At 44.4% G+C, this 20,321-nt stretch overlaps 1 protein-coding gene and 1 long non-coding RNA gene across 6 annotated transcripts in view; both read left to right on the top strand.

Moving 5' to 3' along the window:
- Positions 1 to 9,116, top strand: part of LOC307210128 — a 36,945-nt gene extending 27,829 nt beyond the window's left edge. Inside the window, exons 4-6 of the long non-coding RNA XR_013835849.1 lie at positions 2,620 to 2,665; positions 4,100 to 4,177; positions 8,927 to 9,116. This is a non-coding gene — a long non-coding RNA (uncharacterized lncRNA). The remainder of the gene's footprint in view (positions 1 to 2,619; positions 2,666 to 4,099; positions 4,178 to 8,926) is intronic.
- Positions 9,117 to 9,793: 677 nt separating this feature from the next.
- The window catches only part of BAIAP2 (BAR/IMD domain containing adaptor protein 2), a 137,002-nt gene continuing 126,474 nt past the window's right edge, over positions 9,794 to 20,321 (top strand). For 3 of the 5 annotated variants that reach the window (XR_013835808.1, XM_079965500.1, XM_079965501.1), the window contains exon 1: positions 9,794 to 10,029. Coding sequence is in view for 4 of the 5 variants with exons in the window: in XM_079965500.1 (XP_079821626.1) it covers positions 9,952 to 10,029 (78 nt within the window). In the remaining variant the exon portion in view is untranslated. The remainder of the gene's footprint in view (positions 10,030 to 20,321) is intronic. The other 2 variants (XM_079965503.1, XM_079965502.1) reach the window with 1 other exon arrangement.

Genomic DNA, 20,321 nt, shown 5'->3' with positions numbered 1-20,321 from the left:
AAAACTGTCTGCAGACAAACTTCGGCTCCCTCGGCCAGTAAAACAAGATGAGCACCACAACCCCAGAGTCATTCAAGACTGGCCTTAACTGTCAGAGGTCCTTTACCTTTACCTTTTATATTCTAAGCCCAGAACAGGGGTCTGCAACCTTTAAGACAAAAAGAGCCACTTGGACCCGTTTCCGAAGGAAAAAAAAACTGGGAGCCGCAAAACCATTGCGACATTTAAAACAAATATATCTCCGGAGCCGCGATCTGACAGCGGGCAGGAAGGTGACGTCGGGACGGTGCGTGACTAACGCACGCACCGCCCCCATGCGACGTCACAGCCAGTACAGCGCCTGCCACAGTGGGGAGTGTCGGGCTGCACAATGCGCCTCCTCCTATCATTAGTATCCGCCCTGGAGCCACGGCAAAGGTGTAAAAGAGCCACATGCGGCTCCGGAGCCGCGGGTTGCTGACCCCTGGCCCAGAAGCTTCAAGTCAGCACCCCCCCCCCAAGTCTTGATTTATGAAGACTTCCAAATTCCGATTGGTCTGTGATTGATCTGGACATATACTGAACCATTCACAATAATATGATGTATGTGAGCAGAGTCCCTATACAACCGGGGGCATACTTTTATTGGAGAAAAGTGAATTGCATTTGGCAGTGAGAATCCATATGAATGCTAAATTGTTTTGGAGAATTGTTGTTTTCACTCAAAAGAAAAGTCTCACACAGGAAGTAACTAAAAGGTTAGCTCTGGGTCTATGACTCTTGGTGCCAATACTATTTAACAGCCAATTCATACCATATGAATCAGCTTTGATAACCATGAGTATGAGCTCTCATGAGCCATCTTCTTGTATAAGCAGTATAATAGCATTAGGGAAGCTTAGTCAAGAAACACTGGCAATGTCTGGGGGGGGGGCTCTGCACCCCCATGATCCTGGCTGAAGGAAGCTGCTGCTGCATCTTCTGTGAGTAAACACCTAACAGGCTTTAAGAATTGCAAGATGAAGATGACAAGAGGTAATAATACCCTTCAGTAACGGATGCATCCAGACCACAGCATATCCAGCTTAATTACTGCACTGCCATATGTAGTGAGATGAAAGGTACCTTAAGGAAAACAAACAGCTTGCAGACTTTCTGCATTCCTCATTTGGTTGGACAGTGCTATCGGTACTGATCCTTCCAGACTCTAGTTTTGCAAACAAGCGTGAGAATAATTGCAGCTTCCTTGTGGCTTGTGGCTGACAAGTCCTGTGTAAGGAAGCATCCTAAGGGATTCTATTACATGCTATTTATTTATAATTATTTAGATTTATTCTCTAGGCAACGTGCAATAAATTAGTATTAGGGAAGCACCTTCACTGTATAGCTTTTGTTGGCTGCTGAAATCTATGTTTAGGCAAGCCTACCCAAACATGTAATTTTAGAATGCATTTTTATTTTTTTACGTATATTTGTTTTTTAAAGCTACTTGTTTTACTTATATTTTGATAAATTTTAGGTCAACTCCTTTTTAATGTTTGATTTTATTGGTCCTTTTTAATTAACATTCTATATTGTTTTATGCAAATCTCTTAGCGGCTTTTGATGATTAAGTGGTATATAATTCCTGTTATATAGGCAAAATGAATAAACAAATAAGTGAATTCTAGCCAGCTAGCCTGACTTTTAGGTTTATGTTTCACGACAAATTCTCTGTGAAGAAATGGGGACAAATAGCATTCCCCCCCCCCTCCGGCTTGTAAACTGGCTCAGAGTTTATTTGATCATAATTGTCAGAGCTGCCCAAGGTCCCAGCTCACAAAGGACCAACGCCAGGTCGTCATTATATACAAAAGTCTTTATTGAAGTTCAGTTTCCATTCCAAAGCCGTAGCGCGCAACTCTACGTCTTAAACCTTAGACCGCCGAAGTTCCATCTGAATCTCCTCCCCCCTGACACCAGTTTAAGATTCTAGCCCTGCTCCACCTCTTCCTCTGCTCTCTTCTCCTCTGGGTCCTCCTGTCCGCTGGGGCATTGCCCTTTCTGGACTCTTCTGACGCTGAGTCCCCTGACTCCTCCCCCTGCCTCCTGCGGGCTTTAGGACCCGGTTCCCAATCCTCGTTCTCTGCTGCCCTGCGCGCCTGTACTTTTGAACTTGGCTCTCGCGCCAACCCAGTGACCTTCCTCCTGACCATTACACTGCTTCTGTCACTGCTTCCCTCTTCCGGGATGCTAGCTGGACCTGACCTCCCCTCCGTTGCCTGACTCTCCGATGGAGGCGTGGTCAGCCCTGACTCCTCTTCTCTTCCTGCTGGGGGAGACGCTACCCCCGATACCTGGGACTCTTCCCCCCCCACTATGCTCAGGTGGGGAAGCTGGTCCTGATCTCCAACTGCTGCTCTGGGAGTCCCCGCTGGCCCCTTGCTTCTGGAGTGTCCCCCTTGGGACCCCCCTTGCCCTGGCCACCGGCGCCCCCTTCTGTGAATCTTCCGATTCGCTGGAGAGGCTCATGGAATCTCTCGGGCCACTGTCATCTTCTCCTACGCTGCCCTCAGATTCTTCCCCTTCGCTCTCCATCTCCCCTCTTCCCTGTGCTTCTGCTCCTGAGCCCCTGACAATAATCATGCTTCTTTTCAACAGTTATTCAGTAGGACAAAGACTCCTATCAGGAAAAACAACGGAGAGGGTAGGTAAAAATCTCCTGTCTCTAAGGATCTACTATATCGGGACTGGTGCTTAACTCATTCACCTGTGTTTCAGACTAATGAATGATCACTAGCATGCAGAGGCAACACTGTGTACATCCAAGCCAGCCTTTCTCAACCTGTGGGTCCCCAGATGTTGTTGAACTACAACTCTCATCACCCCTAGCTAGCAAGGCCGGAGCTCAGGGATGATGGGAATTGTAGTCCAACAACATCTGGAGACCCACAGGTTGAGAACTGCTTATCCAAGCTGTCTCATCATAGTTTGGATAATTGTGGGTTCCATTTAGCTCCAGATCCCTATTTTAACCCATATACAAATATTTATGAGAAACAGCTATGCTTATTAGAAGGTACAATTGGGGCCCTGCAACAAAAAGTTGCCATGTGGAGGGCTTCGGTTTAGGGTTCCTAAGCCATTCCATTCCATCCCACCTCCGTTTTGGGTTTTCCCATCAGCCAGTATTTCACGCTCTAACAAGCATGATCAGCCCTCATTGGGCAGTGTGGGGGCTTGTTCCCCTCCTTTTGGTTTTTTTTAGGGGGTATATATACTTGTGTTTAATCCCAATTCCATTAAATTATTCCCCCCCATTGATCTCTATAGGTAGATGTCATCTGTCTGTGGGGATGTCTAGACAACCCTGTTGAACGAGCATTCATCCTGATCTGTTTGCGAGATTAGATCATGTTACTTCAAAGCAAGTGTTACCCTAAACTTTCCAGTGTATTTCCCCATCACTTTCCTTATTGCAAAGAGTCTGGTCTTTTGGAGAAGCAGGTTTGTTTTGCAGTAAGTTCCAATCTTCTTTAATTGCGTATCCTGGATTTGTCGGGATATGATTGAATTCCCTGCCCTGAAAATAGAGACAGTCTGCAAATGCCTTATGTGTCTCTGCCCTCCTGCTCCAGGCCATTTAAATCTATTCGGCCCTCCTATGCGGGTATCGGGGATGCGGGTGGCGCTGTGGGTTAAACCACAGAGCCTAGGACTTGCCAATCAGAAGGTCGGCGGTTTGAATCCCCGTGACAGGGTGAGCTCCCGTTGCTCAGGCCCTGCTCCTGCCAACCTAGCAGTTCGAAAGCACGTCAAAGTGCAAGTAGATAAATAGGTACCGCTCCGGCGGGAAGGTAAATGGCGTTTCCGTGCGCTGCTCTGGTACGCCAGAAGCGGCTTAGTCATGCTGGCCACATGACCCGGAAGCTGTCTGAGGACAAACGCCGGCTCCCTCGGCCAATAAAGCGAGATGAGTGCCGCAACCCCAGAGTCGGTCACGACTGGACCTAATGGTCAGGGGTCCCTTTACCTTTATGTGGGTATCAATGGCCACCAGCCCTGTCTCTCAACATTTTGTGTCACTGAATTATTATATGAGGCTGTTTGTCTTCTTCAGATTTTTCATCTGTTATCACAGGTTTTCTGGTGCTTCCCTCTTGTGCATTGGTGGCTCAGTTTTGGCTACATAAACACAAGAATGGGAAGACTGAAATAGGTACTGCATAGATAAAACTGTGTGTTTGTTGTATATACTGCTTTTTTGTAATGTAATCCATTTAGTTTTCTTTCATTTTTATTATAGTGTTCCCCAATATGTAAAATTGTATATATCCAAGAGCAGGTTTGAAAAACTTGCTATGAATAATAATAGTATAATACAGTGGTACCTCTGGTTACAAACTTAATTCGTTCCGGAGGTCCATTCTTAACCTGAAACTGTTCTTAACCTGAGGTACCACTTTAGCTAATGGGGCCTCCCATTGCCGCCACGCTGCCAGCGCACAATTTCTGTTCTCATCCTGAGGTAAAGTTCTTAACCCGAGGTACCACTTCGGGGTTAGCAGAGTCTGTAACCCAAAGTGTTTGTAACCTGAGGTACCACTGTAATAATAATTTTATTATTTATACCTCACCCATCTGGCTGGGTTTCCCCAGCCACTCTGTGTGGTTCCCAACAGAACACTAAAAACAGAATAAAACTTCAAACATTAAAAACTTCCCTAAACAGAGCTGCCTTCAGATGCCTTCTAAAAGTCAGATGTTTATTTCCTTGACACCTGATAGGAAGGCATTCCACAGGGCGGGTGCCACTACCGAGAAGGCCCTCTGCCTGGTTCCCTGTAACCTCTCTTCTCGCAGTGAGAGAACTGCCAGAAGGCCCTCGGAGCTGGACTTCAGTGTCTGGGCTGAACAATGGGGGTGGAGACACTCCTTCAGGTATACTGGGCAGAGGCGGTTAAGGGCTTTAAAGGTCAGCACCAACACTTTTAATTGTGCTCGGAAACATACTGGGAGACAATGTACGTAGTTCTTTCAGGACCGGTGAAATATGGTCTTGGCGGTCACTCCCAGTCACCAGTCTGGCTGCCGTATTCCCACTAAAATCCCTCCCTCCACCCACATAAAAACCTGAAATCATGCTCTGCTGGTGGAGAGGACTGTCCATACTCAGTTCACCATTAGGACTCTATTAGAAACATAGGAAGCTATGTTTTTGTCAGTATTGTCTATTCTGACTGACAATAGCTCTCCATGGGTATAGACAAAGGATATTTCCAGCCCCAACTGGAGATGCCAGGAATTAAATCTGGGAATTTCTGCATGCAAAGCACTGAGCCACAGCCCTTCACCCAAGGGATAATAATATTATTTTAGAAATTATTATTATTATTGTATAGCAGCATAGCAATGCTATTGCTGGCAGGGCAACTGTAAGAGCCATTACCTGGACCAGGGCTGACTCAAGTTTACTGGTTCTGCACTGCCTGGTTCAGGTGAGCTCCTGTTGCTTTGTCCCAGCTCCTACCCACCTAGCAGTTCAAAAACATACCAGCGCAAGTAGATAAATAGGTACCCCTGCAGCGGGAAGGTAAACGGCATTTCCATGCACTCTGGCCTCTGTCATGGTGTCCAATTGTGCCAGAAGCGGTTTAGTCCTGCTGGCCACATAGCCCGGAAAGCTGTCTGCGAACAAACACTGGCCCCCTCGGCCTGAAAGTGCAGATGAGCGCCGTACCCCATAGCCTAATTCAAGTGGACTTAACTGTCTGGGAGTGCTTTACTAACCTCAACGCTGTGAAAACCAAGCAGGCCTGTAAAATATTGGCCAGATGCTGATCTAATCTAGATGGACCTTCGGTCTGATTCAGCTAGGCCATGCTTATGTTCTTAAGGATGTGCTAATCACCCCTCAACGTCTCACCGTAAGAGTCATATTTAGCTGCTACTGGTCTGGACCCTCAGAAGTCTGTTTAAAAGAGGGGGAAAATATTTTTCCAAATGTACATTCTTTCTAATGTTCAAATGCCCTGTTTTCATTGTCCTTATTTGTTAACATCCTGAGAATCAGTTTCAATTTTAAAAGGACAAGTTATGATGTTCCTTAATGACCTACGTAAGGCAGGGCTGTGTAGCAGAAGGTACACTGGGATTTACTGGTAAATTTAAAGTATATCAGCAAGGATTTCTATCTCCCAATTGTTTAACAATGGCAGCAAAAAAGTGGATTGCTCCCCAACTATACTACTGAAATAAGGAAAACTGGAGGGTGGAGATTGGGAAAGGAATAATGGGGTGGGGTTTTTTTTGCAGATGTACTGTGAACTCATTTCAGTTCTGGTACTCAAAACAAATTCCTGAGCTCATAATTATGTAATTCTTAGTGGGGGGTTTTTTTGTTTTTGTTTTTGTTTTGTTTTTTTTGCACCTGTCTGGTAGAATCTGATGGATAAAATAAAGAAGGTTTGTTTCCACCTTCAGCCTAAACAACCTCTTCCAAAAGCAGCTACAGGAGAATTAACATACCCAAGGTTGTTGTTGTTGTTTTTTTAACTCTCAGGTTTGTTAACCATATGTGCTTTAGAAATTATAGGTAGACCACTTCTGCCTCCGATTCTGAAGAAGGATATAAAATATCCATGCTGAGTAAGACCCACTGGGAAGTTTCCATTGAACTGGATCAGAGATGCCTAGCTTGCCAGAGAATGCTCACAATATTGTATTGGAAAACAGCCATTTGCCCACCAGTGCCAAAATCTACCAGCTGCCACTGGTAGAGGTAGCATCAATCTGTCTTGTTTGTCAAACTATTGAATATGCGGTGCTGCCCACTGTACATTTAAAACACTTTCAACGCACGTTTAAAGCACATGACTTCCCCCCCAAAGAATCCTAAGGAACTGTAGTTACTCCCTCACAGAGTTGTAATTCCCAGCATCCTGGACAAATTATAGTTCTCAGGATTATTTGGGGGAAGTAATGTGCTTTAAATGTGTGCTGGGTGTGATATAAATGTATAGTTTGGATCTTTCCTCAGTGTGGTGTTGACAATAGAGTGCTGTAAAAAGTGCTTGCTCTTGGCCACTGATGTTACTTGGGGCTCTAGTGACAACATCGATCTACAGACATACTCAGATTGTATGTGGCAAAGTTACATTTTGCTATTCTTGATCGGTGGGGGCAGTTTCTGATAAAGGAAGAAATGTGTAAACCAGACTGAGTTTCAGCAGAACTCTGTAGAATGGTTGTAAAGGAAGTCCTGTCCATATTTGAGTCTTCCTGTGTGCATTTCAAATGTGAATTTATCACAAGTGATGTTGAGAGAAGTACATTTGTATTTGTACAAAGTCTTCACCCAGGCCTGTCTTATTTATTTCACCAGGAGCTCTGACAGTGCTTTAAATGCCAACAATTTCACAGCCTATCAAATAATTATTAAGGAAGAGAGGAAGTAACATTTACAGCGGTGCCTTCCTAAGGAGCGGGGGTGGTGTTAGTGAGGTTGCATGTGGAAATCTAACCAGCAGCTCGAAGAAGATGCCGGCATTAAGGTGCATAGATTTTTAACCCATAATGAGGCTACAGCGAAACAGCCAGATCAGATGCAGATTCCACCTCCTGAATTGTCAACATTTGAAAGCTTGGAGAAAGGAGAAATAAGACTAATAAGCACATCCCAAATAACGTATATGAAGAAGTGTGCATGCACACGAAAGCTCATACCAATAACAAACTTAGTTGGTCTCTAGGGTGCTACTGGAAGGATTTTTTTTATTTTGTTTTGACTATGGCAGACCAACACAGTTACCTACCTGTAACCCAAATAACTTGTTAGAACTGTTGGGTATTGCATTTGTATTTGTGAAACATACATTTGGTACATGTGTGTTGGTAACACGGCATATTGCTTTGCTTGTGAAAGATGAATACATTTGCATTGTTTGTGGCAATTTCAAGTGCAGCAGAGCAATGGCGGTGCTACTGGTGGCTATAGCTGTGATTTAGGAACACCGGAAACTAACTAATGCTGGGTCAGTCTATTTGTCATTTAGCTCTGTGTTATATACATTGATTGGCAACCGCTCTTCAGGATTTCATACAAGGAGCAATATCCCTACCTGGAACTGAAGGATTGAGTTTGAGACCTTTTGCAAGCAAAACAGATGCTGTGCTATTGAGCTATGACCCATCACTGATTGGGCAAATTCATTCACCTGTGGTCTAATAAATGCACCTGTGTACATAAAGGAGAGGTGCTAGTATGAAGTTGTTTCTCCCCCTTCTTGCAGCATGTGCAGCTTAATTTCTAAAGAGGGTTGGGGGGAAAGTTTCCAACAAAAGATTAAAAATACAGTAAAACATCAGTCATTAAAAACTTCCAGAAACAGGGCTGCCTTCAGATGTCTTCTAAACGTCAGATGGTTGTTTATTTCCTTGACACCTGATGGGAGGGTGTTCCACAGGGTGGGTGCCACTACTGAGAAGGCTCTCTGCCTGGTTCCCTGTAACCTCACTTCTCGCAGTGAGGGAACTGCCAGAAGGCCCTAGGTGTTGGACCTCAGTGTCCGGAGGTTGAATGTTGGGGGTGGAGATGCTCCTTCAGGTATACTGGGCCGAGGCCGTTTAGGGCATTGAAGGTCAGCACCAACACTTTGAATTGTACTCGGAAACGTACTGGGAGCCAATGTAGGCCTTTCAAGACCGGTGTTATGTGGTCTCGGCCTTTTAAATTATGCCTTTTAACCCTAACCACTGGTGTTGTAGAAAATATGTGCTACTCAGGAGGGAGAAACTCTCTGCGCATGTAAAGAGAATTATTGTTGTTCAATATTATTACCTTGGGGAGGGGAGGACTCAACCCTGCTGAGCCCTGTTTCAAATTAAGTCGTCCTCTTTATGTGTAAGGGGTAGTAATTAAGTCCTCCTTATGCACAGGGGTTACTAATTAAGCCCTCTTTCTGCCTAGGAGGTCATGGCAAAAGGTGGCGCGTGCCTACAGCTCACCTAAGCCTATGCTGTCTGGGTGAAGAGGTATTCGAAGCAGGAGACTATGGTGAATGTGGGTGGGGGGCTGCCTGCCTGCCGCCGCCGCCACCCGGAAGGTGGGCGCCATCCCGTGTCCTTTGTATTCGCTGAGGAATGTGTGTGATCTGTAATCCTTGTCGTCGTCGTCCCCCCCGGTCCCTTTCATTGTCTATAATTTCTCCGCGGATCTGTCCTTAGCAGTGTACCTGGAAGCCGGCGGGGGCTGGCAGAAAACAATGGCTGCCGCCGCCATGTGTGAACACATGCGAGAGAGTTGGGGTGGGGTAGAGGAAGAAAGCGGGTTAAGTGCTGGCGTGCCTCTCGGAGGTGGTCCGAGTACATAACCTGACCGTAAACATTGCTTTCCCCATTAAATAAGTGCGCGGGGGCGTCGGGGCAGAGCCAGCTTATACTCCCTCATGTGTCTTCCTCGCCCACGTGTGGGTGGGCGCGTGTCTGAGTGAGGCATCGCGCGTGAGGGCAGAGTTGCCCTTCTCCCTGCTCGGTTGGAAGCGGGCGGGGACGCCGGGACGCCGACATGCGTGGACTGGGAAGCAGACGGCTGTTGTCCTGGATGCAGGCAATGCGTGGCTGAATGTGTGCGCTTTTGTGCCAGCAACACCCAGTAGCGGCGATTCCCGCCCGTCCTTCCCCGCGGCCCCTTCGCTGCCCCAGCCCTGCCTCTCGCTCCCCCCCACCACCCGCCTTCCTTCCCCATTCCCCGCCTTTCCCCGGCTGCGCTCCTAGAGGCTGCCGCCAGGGCAGAGCAATACAAGAGCAGGCGGGGCCGGGGGCGGGCGGAGGCGGAGGCGGCTTGCCGTGGGATGAGCCTGGCTTCTGGGAGGCGGTATAAAAGCGTCGGCGCCTTTCCCTGCCGCGCTGCAACGTACTCGGATCTTAGCTGCAGCGTTCCCGGTTTCTCCCGCGCTGCTCTCGGCTTGAGCTCTGCGCCCCCTGCCTTGGTCTATGGTGCTTCCCGGAGCCCCCGGCACCGTCATGTCGCGCTCGGAGGAGGTGCATCGGATCACCGAGAATGTCTACAAGGTAAGATCTGAGCGTCCGGAGCTCTCGGGGGGCGCGGGGGAGGTCAGCGTTGCATTCCGTTGCACTGCACTGTTTGCTTCTGGAGCAGCCTTTCATCTTCCGAGCCTCTTCCTTTCCCTCTCCCTGCTCCCCCTTCAGCTGCACCGGGACTCCCCGTTTTGCGCACACCTTCCCCCTGCCGCTGGCTGGTAGCGGGGCTGGCGCTGCATGCCAGCTTTGCTTTGTGTGCCTTGCCGAGTGGCACTCACCTGTTGCAAGATTTTGTAGCTTTCCTCGCTTCCTCCCTCTTCTCACCTACATTTCTCTTCTCTCTCTCTCTCTTTCCCCACCCCCAATCGAATTTCTAGTTATTTCATTTATCCTGGGGGTGCACCGGGTGGTTCTAAGCGCCCTCCCTTTTTTTTGCCCTGGAAACAAATGATTTTAAAACACCTGGCTTGCATAACAAGAGTGCCTTGGTTGCCTTCTTCTGTATCCGTCCAAGTGTGGAGATAGTCCTCTTTATACTGATCGTTTTGTAACTACGGGAAGCTCCTTCCCCCGCCGCCCCAATCCTGTCTCGAACTGCTTTCCTCTGAGGTTATAAGGTGGAGATGACTAGAATATCATACTTCCTAAGGCGAGAGAGTTTTGTAAAGCACTTGGTGAGAAGTGTGTGTTGTACACTTCTCCGGAGAAAAAGAGCCCCAAATAGGAGAGTCATTTATTAAAAAAAAAAAAGCAAAAAGCAAACCAGCAACTTTTCTCCTAACCCCCTTTTTTTCAAAATGAGTTTGTTTTTAGTACAGTACTGGATTTGTTTCAAAAGAATCCCTGTTTGTAGGGCAAATACCAGTATCTTAACTTGTTAATTATTCCGACTGGCTAATGCTAGTTAGATTGGCCTGAAGCAGTAATTTGCTTTCTCTTCGTCAGATATTATTATGAAAGTACTGTTTATTCATTTTTAAATAAGGTTCCTTCCCTCCCATGCTATCATGTTTGGCCTATCCCCCCCCTCTTGCTTTCTAAATAGGGGAAACAAATTGGTTTTGTTCTAAAATGGGTATAGGAAGATGTCTTATGTAAGGGCAGAGCTGACAGGTGACTTGTGTGTAGGAGTCTTTTTTTAAAAAAAATATTTTTTTTCTCTTATATGTAAACCTGGTCTCCTATACTAGATTCTGGGCAGTTCCTATCCTGGGCAAGGGTAATTCACAAAGGATAATTCACAAAATAATCCTACACACAATCCTTGACTTACTTGGAAGTCGGTCCTACTCATTTCAATGTTATTCATGCCAAGGTAAATGTGCGCAGGATTGCAGCCTGTAACAGAGGAAAGAGAATAGATGAGAATGGAGAAGAAATCAGGATTATTTTCCCCTGAGTACGGGTATATGTGTTTTGTACGGCTTAAAAATTTTAAGGGCATCTTCAGACATGATCTTTCCATTAATTCTAGAGAGATCCATTGATTTGCTAGGGTGTCTTTAACTCTGAAACTGTTGGGTTCTTCTGAATTTGGAGACTTGGAGTTCTTTGCAGCTGTTCATGGCTTTCTAAGTAGATATTCTAAGGCTTCTGTTGAATAGTTTTAATTATAAATGTTCCTTTGCTAAACTACTTCTCTGCTAGGTCAAATCAGCGTGGTATATTAGATGGAGGCAGGTGGTACCTAAATAAACTGTTTCTTGCTTTAAATAATGTCACACTTTCCTTTTTATCCTAAGATTTAATCTCCTGGATCATGTAAAATGTTTGAGTCTGTTTAAGTAAAGGAAGAACAATAGAAAGAAAGAACTACTTGAGTTAAAGGGGCCCTGGATTGATAGAGGTCCTTAACGTACGTGTATGTGTCTCTGTGTGTGTTATTTTCAGATATTGTCATACAAAATTGGCCAATATTATGTTCACTTATGCTGGGATAATATCTAGTTAAATATGCCATTCAAAAGCACGTGTCCCTCAGTAAACACACACCAGTTACTTGATAATTTCTGGGCAGTTGTTCAAAATCTGCTGTCCCAAGGCATATGTACATGGTGTTCTTTAAAAAAAAAAAAAAATAGTAGAGGTGCTGTTGCACAGTGCAAGCCTGATTTCCCCAATGCCTATGCCACACGTAAATGTTCTCCCACCTGCACATATTTCAGATGCAGGAATTGTCACCTATGTGTACAGATGGTGTTGTTGATGTAGTGCTTCTGGCTTCATATCACCTGGAACAAGAAGTGTACCTCCTGTGTTGTGCATGGAGCACGGAGTATTGGAATTTCTCATGTAAATATTTGCTCCTGTCCCCTTGCTCCCAATGGCGCCCAGAGACAATGGAGCAGTTTCCGTTTTGTCATAAAGGCTCAAAGGGGGGCTGAAGCTGACCTATATCAGATTCCATGTTTGTCTTGAGTGGCTAATTTGGGCCAATTTTTATATGCTTTGAAATACCCTTGGCCTTTGTTTTTAAGTTAGGCACACTTCCACAAGCAACCTTATTGTTAGGACCGTAATTAGTTCTATGGCTGTGGTTCTGTTGGGGATTAGTGAAGCTCTGAAATATTTCCCCTCTCCCTATCTTTTGAGTTTGACAGCTAACTGAAAATATTCTTCTGCTGTAAGAACGAGGGTAAATTAAAATGGTTCTGCTCCACTAGGCCTTATGAGCAACTCTTAATAAAGTCTTGCTAACTTGAGAATGTAATGCGGGCTCTCATGCATTAAACTAGAGCCAGTTGCACTATTGTCTGGGGTCAGTCTCTGCAGTCTCTGTTCCTCTCTTTAAATGATTACAACATTAAGTTATCTGTGAAAAGCATGAAGTGCCTCAATTATTAGGCTCGCACCATTTAACCTTGCAGGATGTCTTAAAGCTGCCTTTCTTGTCATTTTTCTCTCTCTTGTGCCCCGCCTTTGTGCATTGCTTGATATATGAGAGCCATCCTTAGCCATTGAAAATTATTTATTTGATGAGAGAGTGAATCTATCTCCCACTCATTTCCCCCTTCCCCTCGCGCATTATTATTGTTATGAACAGGCTGATAAATTTCTTTGTTTCATAGATTAATCATGACCCAAAGAGCCATGGAAGCAATCCTTCTCAGACTGTCCCAAGCTGCATGGCAAAGTGCTTTTGAAACTGGGGGTGGGGGCGGGAATTTCAAAAGCTGTTTGTGATATGGAAACTGTTCAAAGAAGAGTGGCCAATGCATGGACCTAAGCAGCTCTTTGGATGGGATGAAATTCTACTTTTACAGCCATAGGCATGCGGTATATACATCCCCTCGTCCATAAAGAGTCTGATGATAGCTATGGGATCTGCCAATGGCTTACATTGGAGATGATGGAGTGGGTGGACCTATGATCCCCCATATCCCATTAGCCCCAGCTAGCATGGCCAATGGTTGGGGATGATGGGTGTTGAAGTCCACCAACACCTGAAGGGTCACAGATTCTCCATTCCTGGCTTACTGGGGGACTGGTCTAGTTACAGAGAGCTCTGTGTGATATTTGGTATGAACCCTTTGTTTGTTTAGGAGTCTGGAACTGCAGCACAATTATGTGTCACTGCTACTTTACAGCTAGTGAGGCAAAAGGGGGGTGTTTCTGCCTCACTTGCCAAGTACAGAATATTGTGTTTGTTCTTAACTCAAATCTATCTAATACTAGGCTGCCACATCTGTATCTTGAAGAGTCAATAATCCTTCTTTAATTATAGGAAAAATTAGTTGGATATGCTTGCTGTAAACTTCAAAATGCTCGTTTTCCCGGCACAAGTACTGTTAACAACCATCCACATGCTGTCCTTTTTTTATACTATCAACTAAAGTGTGTCATTGCACTTGACTAGTGTAGCTTCAGCTGGAAAACAGCCGCACTATGCATTTCACAAGTTGTTTTCATTGGTAGGATCTGGTCACTTCACACTCCATGGCAATAGTTGTGGTAATCCAATTGTATTGTCAGTACTGGTGGTGTTGAGCCTGGAGCTGAGAGACCCAGTTGCAGTAATTTTTATTAAAAACAGCTGTAGATAACTACATTGTATATGGTAGATGGACAGAAGAGAGGTTAGCACTATGGCAATGCCTACGACAACTAGGAATAGGGGTAAAGGTAAAGGGACCCCTGACCATTAGGTCCAGTCGTGGCCGACTCTGGGGTTGCGGCACTCATCTCGCTTTATTGGCCGAGAGAGCCAGTGTACAGCTTCCGGGTCATGTGGCCAGCATGACTAAGCCGCTTCTGGCGAACCAGAGCAGTGCATGGAAATGCTGTTTACCTTCCCGCTGGAGCGGTACCTATTTATCTACTTGCACTTTGACGTGCTTTCGAACTGCTAGGTTGGCAGGAGCAGGGACCGAGCAACGGGAGCTCACCCCGTCGCAGGGTTTCGAACCACCGACCTTCTGATCGGCAAGTCCTAGGCTCTGTGGTTTAACCCACAGTGCCATCCGTGTCCCTGGAATAGGGGTAAGGCTATGCAAATACCACAGATATTCTCTGAGCTACACAGAGCATGAGGTTACATCCCTCTGGACATGCTGGAAGGAGCTCTCTTTTGGGCAGTTACCACTTGTTCATTAATTTCTCTAGCTTTATGAACACATCTTCACAAGTGACCTCATTGTTGTCCGTGGTTTGTGTCCTCTTACAACACATTTCCTCTTGGCTCCCTTTCATGGGCAACTAATTTTCAAAAGGACTTCAGTGGATGTTACCTTTGGGTGTATCCCTGTGTTAATGATGATAGATGGTAATTTAGCATTTGTAAAGTGTGTTTAAAGCATTTAGACCTGTTTGTCATAGCTGCGTAATTCTTGGCAAGTATACGATAGGCCAATACTATAAGTCCCAAATTGCTGGTGGGTAAAAGCTGAGTTTAAGAGAAGTTTACCCAAGAATAAGATTTGAACTAGGGATTTTCCAAATCAGACTTATTCATTATACTGCACCAGTGGGTCTCTTGATGCAGTACTACATGATGTGTGCATAGCCTTGGATTCCCTGTTAGTTTGCGTGGCCAGTTGTTAGTAGAAGGGACATAGGTGAGGCATTCTGTACAAGATGAGAATACGGGAGACACTATGCAATACTTACTACTGTTGGGGTGTGAATAGATGCTAGGAGAAGATATATTTATTAGATGTTACCCTTCCTTCCTCACGTTTGCAAGTTCAACAGGGTGCCATCCCTTTGCATCTTAAAAGGGAAGCTAAGATAGGTTAGTTTTTAGCCTTTTAGTTTAAGTAATCCAGGATGCTTTAAGGCAGACTGGATTTCCCCCTTTTCTCCCCATTGAAACAACAATTACACAAACAAGTATTGTAAAAAGTAAAAATAACATTTACTCACAGTGCAAGTGTTCTTTGTTGAAGAGTAACAGATACAGCAGCTTTGTTCAGGCAGGGTTAAAATGGTAATTCAGTTACAAAGACGCACTTAAGTCTATCTTAAAATGTAGACTGGGCGTGTAGCTCAGACTTAGCAGTTGCTCTCGCATTGCTGGCAGAGATGAAGGAGATGAAGAGGAAGAGGGGGTGCCCAGGGAGGTAGGAGAATATATAGCTATGCCCTCCCCCTCTAGCAAATTTATAGAAAAACTTTTGTGAACTTCAGCTCCTATCATGTGCCTTATTTAGCAAAACATGAGTTGTTGGTTTGACTGCATTTTAAATATTCCACCATTACATTTCAGAAGGTTCAGTAAACATATAAGGGGGTAAATGTGGATCAGTTACATGATTACATAGATCTTCTCCTAACCCTGTCTGTAACAGCTCACAATGGCATTTGTGGCCAGGATGATTATTTTCTAATGTATAGCAGGCTAATTCTGAAGCAACACCTCTTTGTTCTCTTGTGCCTTAATGGGGACATGTTTTAAATTTAATCAAACCCCTGCTGCTGCTTGCTGAAACATTTTTAGTCCCAGTTACATAAAAAACGGTTAAGCTTGTGTTGGAGATCATGTTGGCAGACTCTTCACTTGCGGTCTGAATGAATGGTCTCTTGTTGAAAGATTGTCCTAATAAGTGAGCTGGGGCAAGTTGGGTGACTTGAAGATTGTGAGTGCTTAAGCTAAGCAAACAGAAAGAGAATTGTAGCTGAACAAGTAAACTGGATTCGGCCCGTCCTCTGAAATAATAAAACACTGGGGCCTCTGAGGGCCATTGCTTCTGAATTATAGTCGCTGCTGTTAAAGTTGTTGTCTTTTGAAGAGCTGTGCTAATGGCATGTTTGCAGCAAAGGTAACAATTTCTCTGGGAGTTCAGGAACAGGGCTATTGTGATCTTTCTTGTCCTTGCCATGTTGGCAAGGACTGGAATTATTTAACTTGGCAGATGCAGATTTCTAAGAATTATTTGCCTCCCTTTATTCTGTCTTTGTACTGGGATCAGAGGGGGGAATTGCCTACAGCTTCTCTACCACAAATAATAAAAAAGGGAAACCTTGGCAGGGCCATTGTATGGAAGAAGAACTCCATCACCTTTCAATCTCTGTTGGGCTTGGATTGCAGGGACTTCAATCCTGTGCATGTTTACATTTTAGTAAGACCCACTGAATTCAATGGGGCTGATTCCCAAGTAGACGTTCACTGGATTGTGCCATCAGAGAATTCACATCACTCTTCCAGTGTACAAGATTCTTTTGAACAATTAAACTGGATGTGGTTGAAATGACAGCAGGTTTCACAAATAAGGTTCTAACCTATTAAGTAAAGCTAATGAATTTGTAGCACTGTGTATAGTGATTAGTGCTACAAATGAAAGGATCTTTCGCAGTGTTTGAAATGATCTAGGCCTAGATAACTATTGACATCGATACCAGGAAAAGTCCTAGAACAGATAATTAAAAAGCCGGTCTATGAACACTTAGAAAAGGATGCTGTCATTACTAAGACCCAGCATGGGTTTCATAAACTGGGTTTGGCCAGTTAACCAGCTTCAAATCCACCTAAGAGTGCTCACTAATGGTTCCTCAACATCCTAGAAAAAAGTGACACAAGGGATGCCACAAGGTTCTGTCCTGAGCTTATTGTTGTTCAACATCTTTATAAACAACTTTGATGATGGTATTGAGCAGATGCTCAACAAATCTGCAGGTGATACCAAACTGGGTCCCACAATTTTAAGAAGGGTATTGACAAGCTGGAAGGGCATTCAGAGAAGGGCAACCAAGATGATCAAGGGTCTGGAAACCAAACCTTATGAGGAACAGTTGAGGGAGTTGGGTATGTTTAGCCTGGTAAACATGATAGTCATCTTCAAATATCTAAAGGGCTGTCACATGGAGGATGGAGCAAGCGCCTGCTCCAGAGCCTAGGACCCAAACCAATGGATCCAAATTACAAGCAATGAGATTCTGACTAAACATCAGAAAGAACTTTCTGGCAGTAAGAACTGCTCAACAGTGGAATGGACTCCCTCGGGAGGTGGTTGACTCTCCTTCCTTGGAGGTTTTCAAGCAGAGGTTTGATGGCCTTCTGCCATGGATGCTTTAGCTGAGATTCCTGCATTGCAAGGGGTTGGACCAGATCACTCTTAGGGTACCTTCCAACTCTACAATTTAGGTATACAGTAACACCCATCCAAAATAGCCAATGTTTAGTTTTAGTTTCTTGCAGGCTGTTAAAGATGGGGACATACCAGTTGTTGCTTCCGCTCTGTCATTAGCCATACATGGTACGTTACAGGGTAATGTAATGTACATGGGAGGAATTCAGTGTAGCACTTTGAGCATTGTTCCATCAGTGCAAGCTTTTCTGTTTGCCAGATGGAATTACCCACCCTCTCTTCCCCCTTGCATGCTTTTCTGTGGGTTCTCCCCACTCTCTCAGTGCCAGTTTGGGCAGGGAATGTAGGCAGGGACAGTTACCCTTATGTAGCTTTGGTTATAGTTAGGAATGGAAGTTAAAAGGTTAAGCAAAACACTTAACAGAAGAAGGGGAGGTCTGAGCTGGGATCAACAGCATCCTTCCGTCATTTTTTTCCTTCTAGTTGTTGATATTTCTGTGAAATCATCAGAGTTACAGTTTGAAAGGCAATGTCTACAACCATCTGCTGTTCATGATCGTATACACTTTGGAAGTTTACAGCATGCCTGAAACATAGCTGATAGAACATTGAGTGTAATGCACTGAGGGTCAAACCCATGAACTTGTTTGTACTGTAACACAGTGATTGGACTTCAGCCAATAATAGGGGGCCGTTGAAATGCTCAGGTTTGGCTTACTGTGTGAAAGTCCTGTTTGCTTTCTTCTTCTGCTATTTATGCATGTTAAGTACAGGAACAGATTTCAACAAAAGATGATGAATTCAGTGCAGTACCATGGCAGATGATAATTATAAAAAGCAAAGACACTTTCCGTTCTTAGTCCATATTGGTTAGGAAGATCAAAAGAAACCCCAGTCTTTTGTAACATTGCACCTCGTAATATGTGCGAGTTTAGGGGTGTAAGGTAATAGTTCCATGCCTTTTGTCTGAACTCCAGTTGTTTGTTTGTTTTTGGAGAATAATGCAAATGGCTCCAGGATTTGGCACAATCTTATTTCCGCCTCAAAGCTAAGAATAGCCATCCAGTCATGAAATAGACCATGTGAGAAACTCATTCAAGACCATTATTTTGTTTGGTGTCTTTGTAGAAATGACACCATGGTTCCATGGCACCCTGATATATTTGCCGCCAAATATTCAAACTAAAGGATGTCTTGACTTACATTGTTCTGCCTAGTTATATGCATAGAGATTTGTCTTTGTTTCTCATGCTATAGCTGTTCTGCTACTTTAAAAATAAATAATTCAAATCTGTTTAAACTGGAAAGTAGGGAACCTGTGGCCCTCCACATATTGTTGGACACTAATTCTCATATTTGCCTCTGCTAGCATTGGTGTATCTCTCAGCCAAAGCAGTTAATCAGCTCTGGCCAAATTATGTCCTTTATGTAATTCCTTTAAATAAGGTTCTTAAGATAAGACAGGCAAATATAAGGAGGTGTTGGTGTTCTGCTCCAGAGTGTATGATCTCTGAAGTTAATGACGACTTAAAAAGCTATGTTTATCTAATTGCAAAAGATGGTAAAGATGGAATTTGCTACCAGTTCTTATGTGATGGTATTCCAGTTTTTTTCTGAATGAGAGTCACACGTTCATGTCATATGTTTGTCAGGGAATTAAAAAGAGTTAAAAATAAACCCTGCATTTTGTAATCCATTGACACTTTGTGAATGCTGTTTGTTATGTTCTAATGAGAGCTCTTCTCTTTCTGGGTGTGTTAGATATGTGGCCGGGACCTATTGCGGGTGTGCCATAGTGTAGGCTTTATAAGAGCAGAGAGTGAATAACTACTGACATTTCTGAGGTAAAGACTGGAAATCGGGAAGGAAGCACCGGGTGATACTCAATTATGTTTTCTTCAAAGCAGACCCATTGAAATTAATGAATCTAACTTTGGGTATATCCACCCCTCCATTTGCCTCGCTGCTAAATTAGACCAAGCAGCAACTGGGTTTTCAGAGGATTGCCATTTGTTCCAATTTCGCACTAAAGAGTGTATTTTCTCGGGGGAAAGCAGTGGGGCAAAGGCAAAACTGCTCAGACCTGTGCCTAGAAAGCATGTGACAAAGTGGAAAACCACTTGGACCCATACTTTCTAGGCAAGGGACAAGCGGAAATGTAGACGAGCCCTTAGTTAAATTCATTAACTTCTCATTAATTTCAATGGGTCTACCTTTAGTTAAAACCTAGTTGAATACTACCCAATATTTTGATCCTAAAGAGAAAGCCATTTCCCCCAACTGCATGGTCATCTGTAGGACTACTTTACGGAGCATCCTTTATTCTGGTTGGAAGTCACCATAAGCTTTAGTGAGGATGGTTTCAGTCAGAAAGACTAACAGATCCAACTTATGCAAGCCATAAGGGTGATCCTAACTTCTACAGGAGGTAGGAACAGAATGTGCAGCTTGCCAGATGGAAAGTTCTCTTCTAAGCTTGTTAGACTGGCAGTGAATTTGTCTGTTTCCGGTAATCTGTTGCATTTCATCTTGCTCTTGGCTTTCCGTTTATCATGATAGCATTTGGTCGTGGTATGCCTTCTAGGGTTGATTGCTTCACTTGGATAGCTGCATTCAGAAATCCATGGCAAGGATACCTAGATGGTCTCTTCATACAGTAATCTTTCTATATTGAGTGACACCAGCTGGATTTTTATCAATAGCTGATCATTCTAGAGAGGGAAGACAATCTTGTGTAAATGGTGTAATGTGGGATCTTTCAGCAGTTCTCCTGACCCTTTACTCTGAAGTCTGTTTATC

The sequence above is a fragment of the Podarcis cretensis genome (genome assembly GCF_951804945.1).
Source record: "Podarcis cretensis genome assembly, chromosome: 2".
In the NCBI taxonomy this organism is placed as follows: domain Eukaryota; kingdom Metazoa; phylum Chordata; class Lepidosauria; order Squamata; family Lacertidae; genus Podarcis; species Podarcis cretensis.
Note: the sequence above shows the minus strand (reverse complement) of the source record. Positions and strands in the feature narration are given on the sequence as shown.